Source organism: Pan paniscus, chromosome 14 (assembly GCF_029289425.2).
Source record: "Pan paniscus chromosome 14, NHGRI_mPanPan1-v2.0_pri, whole genome shotgun sequence".
Lineage (NCBI taxonomy): Eukaryota > Metazoa > Chordata > Mammalia > Primates > Hominidae > Pan > Pan paniscus.
The window spans coordinates 58,465,438-58,472,025 of NC_073263.2; the positions used below are offsets into that span (position 1 = coordinate 58,465,438).

A 6,588-nucleotide genomic window follows, 5' to 3' on the forward strand; every position below is an offset into this window, starting at 1 on the left:
TTCACATTCTTATCAGAAACAATGCTAGTTAGTTGCATTTTAAAATCTTGTTAAACAGTTACAATCATTTAAAAGCATTTACCTGAGTAAATATATCTAACAGCTTATGCCTATTCAAGCAAATATATCTCAATAAAAGTGTCTGTAATTCTATTTATTTGTACATTTATTTTATCTCTTCTGTGTTTTTGTAACGAAGCCTGTATTTCATAAAAATCACAAGACTTTGTTTTACTTACTTTCTTTCTCTTCGTTCTTTTCTTTCTCCATGCATGCTTGCTTGCATGTAGCAGTTTCAGTAGGGAGTAGTCACTAGCAATTGATTAACTTCACATCCCAACCTCCAAGCACAGCCCATAGGATTAATAAACTTGTTTGTCTTTCAAAGAACAATGAACCTTAGACCATGCAGACTTCCTTGATGGCAACTAGAAGTCGGATCAGGCCAAAGGACGCAAACAGCTTTGATTATAAGGGCATCTCACCCCTCACATACATACCTTACTCATAAAATCCACCAAATATGTTCAAAGACAGGTAGAATTTGACAGATTTCTCTCTCCTGCCCTCTTCTTTTAGCCAAATTGAATAAAACTCTCTCTGCTCCTAGAAGCTGAGGTGACAGTTTTTGGTTTACTATGTATCAGGAACATTAACCTAAATTGGGGGATTCTACAACATTTTGAACCAAGTACATGTGTTTCCCAAAATTGTTTATTACTTCATAATTTTTCTATTCAGACAGTGATAATTGCTAAAAACTAAGGTGTCCCCAAGTGCAACATTGTTTCTAGATCATAAACACAATGTGAAGCAGAATAGTATGTGTTTTGCTCAATATTTTACCCCTAGTCCCTAGACACTGCTTAGCCTGTAGTCATTAAAGGGACATCAGTGGAAGGACAACAACAACAACAAAAAAAAAAAAAAAAAAAAGAGGAAGAAGAAGAAGGAGGAAAGAAGGAAAGCAGAAATGTGAGGATGAGCCAGGTTAGATATTGGGTTGTCAGTCAATTAATACAATCATGTCTAACACTTCTAAAAACACAGAAAGAAAATTTACAAGCCTCAACATTAGGTACTATTGCTCATTTTCTCTTTGACCTGCATGAAATTAAGAACTTGTTAAAATGCTTGGGATCTTAATTCAGACACAAAATATATAGATTTATCAAGTATATAGGAAATACCGTATAGTCTTCCATGCCATCTTCATTACCCCATCCACCTTATCCATCATGTCCTCCACCTCCCAACTCCGTGTGCGCCCTTGCATCCCCTGAATTAAGAACTTACTATCTCGGGAGGGATATTCACAGCATAGAGGATTCCTTCCAAGCAGGAAACTGAATGTTGCATGAGGAACACTTCTCGCCACTGATACAAAACTTGGAAGGATTGTGGGATGGGTGGAGCAGGGGTGAGGGAATTTTTTTCTTTAATATTTGTTTAAATTATGCTTTAAGTTCTGGGATACATGTGCAGAAAGTGCAGGTTTGTTACAAAGGTATAAAGGTGCTATGATGATTTGCTGCACCCATTAACCCATCATCTACATTAGGTATTTCTCCTAATAGTCTCCCTCCCCGAGCTCCCCAGTCTCCCACAGGCCCCAGTGTGCAATATTCCCCTCCCTGTGTCTATGTGTTCACATTGATCGACTTCCACTTATGAGTCAGCACATGTGATATTTGGTTTTCTTTTCCTCTGTTAGTTTGCTGAGATGGGAGGTTGACAAAGGGACATGGACGCCAACTAAAGGAGCTCCCGGTGGCCAAAGCTGGCAACATTGAGTAACAAAGTAAGTAACTAAATAATTAATAATTAAATAGTTGAGTTAAATATTTGACAAAATAATTAGTTCAATTATTAAATAATTCATCCCCTGAAGTATTGGAGTGTAAACCAAAGCATACAATAGGTGTCCATAAGTCCATACGGATATAAATAAGTGACTAAATCAACAACCATGTGGGGGAGAATGGGAAAATCCTCCACACAGGAGAACTCCACAGAATTTCGGTAGCTCTTCCCCTGCACGGAGATAAAGCAAAACTTCCCTTTTATTTAAGTATAGGCCCCAGGTAGCGACTTCCAAAAAGTACAGTAGAGAAAGAGGTGGGAAAATCACTTGATGGTGGAGAAACCTAATCAACACTGCCCCAGCCAGGTGACCAGGACTAATAGCAGCAGTGATAAGCCGGCTTGATGGTGTGTATTGTAGACAGGATGGGATGGGAATGGCGCTTTCCCGCTGCAATCTTCCTTACAAAAACATATAATTCCAGTCAGATCACAAGGAATACATCACACGAACTTCAGGAGGGGACATCCCACAATATATCTGATCAGTATTCCAAGTGTCAAGGTCATCAAAAACAAGGCAAGTGTGAGAAACCGTCGCAGCCAAGGGGAACCGTGACGAATTGTAAGGTGGTACCCTGGATGGGGTCTTGGGACAGAAAAGGTATGTGAGGTGAAAACATAGCAAAACCTCACTTCAACAACAAATACAACCCAAAAAAATAATTGGCCCGGCATGGTGGCTTGCGCCTGGGGTCCCAGCTACTCGGGAGGTTGAGCGGGAAGGACGGCTTGAGCTCAGGCCTTCCAAACAAGCCTGGGCACAGAGCGAAACCTCGTCTCTCCAAAAAATCCGAAAATTGTCCCGATGTGGTGGCGCTCACCTGTAGTCCAGCTACTCCGGAGGCCGAGACAGGAGAATCACTTGAACTGATTCTCCTATCTCAGCCCCCCAAGTAGCCGCAGCGAGCCGAGATGGCACCGCTGCACTCCAGCCTGGGCTACAGAGCGACAACCCGTCTCTGTAAAAAAAAAAAAAAAAACAAGGATGCAAACCAACCAAATAACCCACTGCGGGATTCCCCTCCAGTGTCCTGCTGTGTTTCCCGCTGTCTTCCTCCACCCGTGTGTGCGGCCACAGCAATAAAAGCCAGTGGTGTGGGTCTCACACGCATCTCCAGCCCCGTCGCCATCGCGCTGAGCTCGACTCTTTTTACAAAAGGCCACCTGACAACCTCACTTGGCAGTTCAAAAGCCCCTTCAGCCAGATGTGCGCAAGCCAAGCTCCGCAACTTCCCATTCAGAGCAGGTTCTCGGTCCACCTCTGCCTGAATGAACGGGCGGGCTACCAAGGCCGCAGTCTCTTCCTCAAGGGCTGTCCACACTGGGTCTGGCTTTCTCTGGGAAATTTCTCTCCCACCAGGGAACTTTCTCCTCCTCTACCTCCCTCAGTCTCAGTCTAACAGCACCCTGCGCCCAACCCCGAGGGCTGCAATAGCCTTCTTGCCTCTCCTGACTTAATTCTGCGGACCCTGGGTTGGCGCTCCTTCACAGCCAGGCTGGTCGTTTCTGAAATGTTAACCCGCTGCCGGACACCGTTCCACGGTTTTCCGCTGCCTTGGAACAAGACCAGCTCCTGCGCGGACCCTGCCTCCACCTCGCACCACCTCTGGGCCTGGACTTGGCCTCCGGTCCATTGCCAGAATGTGCCGGGCTCCCTTCCAGTCCGGGCCTCAGCACACCCTCTTCACTCCCTTTCCTTTCTCCCTGCCTCTCCCAACCCGGTTCAGGTTGACTAATTTCAAATTTTATGTTCCAGATTTCAGCCCAGATATCCCCCCTTTGGATGCTTTCCTTCACCGTGCTCAGATCTAAGCTAATCGCATCTTCCTATCAGCCGCTTTCCGGGCACCACACCCCATTGTGCTGACACTCAAAGGCCATTATGCATTTTGTCCCTCGATGATTAGATTAATCAATCAACCACGGGCGTCTAGAAATGGCGGCATCTCAGAAGGGCCCCATTTGACTGGCAGGGGACTGGCCCAATGCGCCTCGCAAGCCCAGCCAGGCCCGCCCCAGCCGGCCCCCCTCTGACGACGCCTGTCCCTTACGCGACTGCCTTGCTGCCGTATAAGAGGGACCGCGCTCGGCCTCCAGCAGTCGGCTTTCTGCTGGGCTCGGAGCCAGAACCTGCTGCGTGCTCCCTCCAGACTCCCTGGCTGCGGGTGGACTACCTCAGAGCTACAGCGGTGAACCTGTGGACACCTCCGACTCCTCGGGCCTCTCTTCGTCGAAGAGTCTCCTAATTTTCAGATCTCCGGAGCCAGCTGTGGGAAGATCAGGTGTGTGTCTGGGAGTCCCGGAGGGGTGGACAGATCTTGGGTGGGTGCAGCTGGGGACAGAATCCTCATTCCCCTAGAAAGGCCACGGCCATCCCCCTGCCTTGTCACCTCTGTCTTCCTAAATCCGTTCTTGCTCTCTTGTTTTTCTCCCCAGCCCCTCCCGCCGATTGCTCATGGAGGAACCAAGGCCTTCGAAGCGACTTCGCTCCATGGCCCCTAATCAAGGTACATCAAACGCCTGCCACTCTCTTTTTAATTTCGTTTGTTCCCCAATTCTTCCCCAATTGTTTGAATTCAAACTCAATCGAGCATTCTCTGTTTCACCTTCTCCTAGCCTGCCTCAACCTGGGCTGGTTGTTGGAAGTCAGCTCCCAGGTTCCACATCCTCTGGCAAATTCCCTTCCCTCTTTCGAACTGTAATCCCATTTCCCAAATCTGAGATTTGCTGTTGTTGTCGCTGTTTCCTTCTGTTTCGTTTTGTATTACTGTTTCTCCGTAGCAGAGCGAGTCCTCACGCTACGTCTTGACCTAGGATAAACCGCTACTTCCACCTTGTTCTTTCCCGGAGGAGTTGGAACTTTACCGCTGTTGCCACGTTGTTCTCCAAAACATTTCCCTTCCTACGCTGAGTGTCCTAAATCTTTTAATCTTGTCTAGTTTGACAGATGCATAACAATAAAGCATCCACTGAAAGCAAATTCTTTAACATCTTGCTGGTCTGAAACATCTTCATTCTCCCCTCCCAGATTCTTTAGTGAAACTTTGGTTGGACAGGACATTTTACGTGGGAAATTCATTTCCCTTGAAATTTCGAAGACATTTTCTGTTATGTTCTAGACTGAACTGCTGCTTTTGAGATGTCTGATTTTTGAGATATGTGGAATCCTAGCCATTTCCATGTGACTTTTCCTTTCTCTGTCTCCCGCTCCCTACAATCTTTTAGAATCTTCTCTTTTTCCTCAGCACTCTGAAATTTTGTGGTGAAATGTCTCAGCCACAACATACCTCTAATTCTCTTATATTTCATCCTTCTTTCCATCCTTTTAGGTTTTTGCTTTGTTCTGTGGGAGATCTTCTCAACTTCATTCTCCAATTTCCATGGAGAGTTTTGTTTCTTCTCTGACAATTTTAACTTCAAAAATCCCTCTTTTCTCTGAGTATTTATTTTTAAAAGTATCCTATAACTGCTTGATGGGTAAAATTCCTTCTATCTCTCTCTGCTCACGCTCTGCTTCTCTTTTAGCCTCAGGTGGGCCTCCTCCAGAGCCAGGCTGCTGTGTTGCGGACCCTGAAGACTCCGTGGAAGCAGATGGGCCCGCACAGCCAGCCCAACCCGCAAAACCCATCGCTTACGTGAAACCCTTCAGATGGCAGCCCCCAGCTCGCCCAGAGTCACCCCGTCCTGCAGAGAGAGGCCGGCGCCGGGGAGGAAGCCGGCGGCCAGGGCGAGGCCGTGGCAGAAGGGCTGGGCCCCGCGGGGACGCTGGCCAGAGACAGGGGGCAGAAGGCGTGATGGGACCGGACGTGCACATCCCACTGGACCACCATGGAGAGCCAGGCCACCAGGGGGAACCGGAAATCACGGAGACCGCAGCCTTCTCTCTTTCTGAAACAGGTCCTCTGCCTGGAACTGTGCAGGAAGGCCCTGGCCCCGACGTGGCGCAACCTGAGCTGGGGTTTCAGGAGCCGCCCACTGCTCCTGGGCCTCAGGCTGTTGACTGGCAACCCGCGTTGACCCTCTATCCCTGCATCGGGTTTAGGGCTCTGGGTGACTCAGCTGTTTTACAAGTCATTCAAACCCCCCACGGCACCTATGTGCAAGGGGTCCCAGTGTTCCTCACCGACATTGCATATTGACCACTATCCGCCACCCACGTTGTTCCCAGCCTCCCTTTCTTCCACCTGGACGTTCCCCCCAGCCCCACTTCTGCTCCACTCCTCCCCCGACTGGACCTGAAGCCTGAGCTTCCCCTGAACTTAGAGTACGCAACTTACAATATGCAAGCTGCCAAACCCCCTTTCTGTACAAGGCGATTGGAATGGAACTGTCATGTACAGTGAAAGTACACGTCACGTGTTTCAGCCAAGAAAGAGCCAAACCAGACGACCGGGAGGAAGTGGGATGCAACAAGGATCAGTAAGCATGGAAATTAGGAAACTGTATTCTTAAGTCCAGAGGAGTACGATTCTGGAAAAAGGATTGATGACCTAGAATTAAAATTCCAGAAGACACTCATATAGACATGTGGGGCATGCGAAAATTCAGAAGGAGCTAGAAGTTACTACAGTTCTTGTCTAGTGCCTGGAGACGATAGACTGGCTGAATATAAGAGCGATAAAACTCTAGACTGACACATTTTTAAGTCTCAACGTGGGTACCCTTTGGGAACCACTAAATGAATTGGAATAGAAGGTAAAATTTCAAACAGATTGAGGAAAA

At 47.5% G+C, this 6,588-nt stretch overlaps 1 protein-coding gene across 1 annotated transcript; it reads left to right on the forward strand.

The window, feature by feature from the left end:
- The first annotated feature begins 4,321 nt into the window (after positions 1-4,321).
- On the forward strand, positions 4,322-6,005 carry LOC129393728 (proline-rich protein 20E). The gene is made up of 2 exons (XM_055097195.3): positions 4,322-4,373; positions 5,392-6,005. The coding sequence occupies exons 1-2, from the start codon at positions 4,322-4,324 to the stop codon at positions 6,003-6,005; spliced, it is 666 nt and encodes a 221-aa protein (XP_054953170.1).
- Positions 6,006-6,588: the final 583 nt, after the last annotated feature.

Excerpts from the sequence above, each read along its gene's own strand:
- LOC129393728 (XM_055097195.3), top strand. The coding sequence starts at position 4,322 with ATGGAGGAACCAAGGCCTTCGAAGCGACTTCGCTCCATGGCCCCTAAT. Across the intron at positions 4,374-5,391 it reads CTCCATGGCCCCTAATCAAG|CCTCAGGTGGGCCTCCTCCA; the intron begins GTACATCAAACG and ends CTTCTCTTTTAG.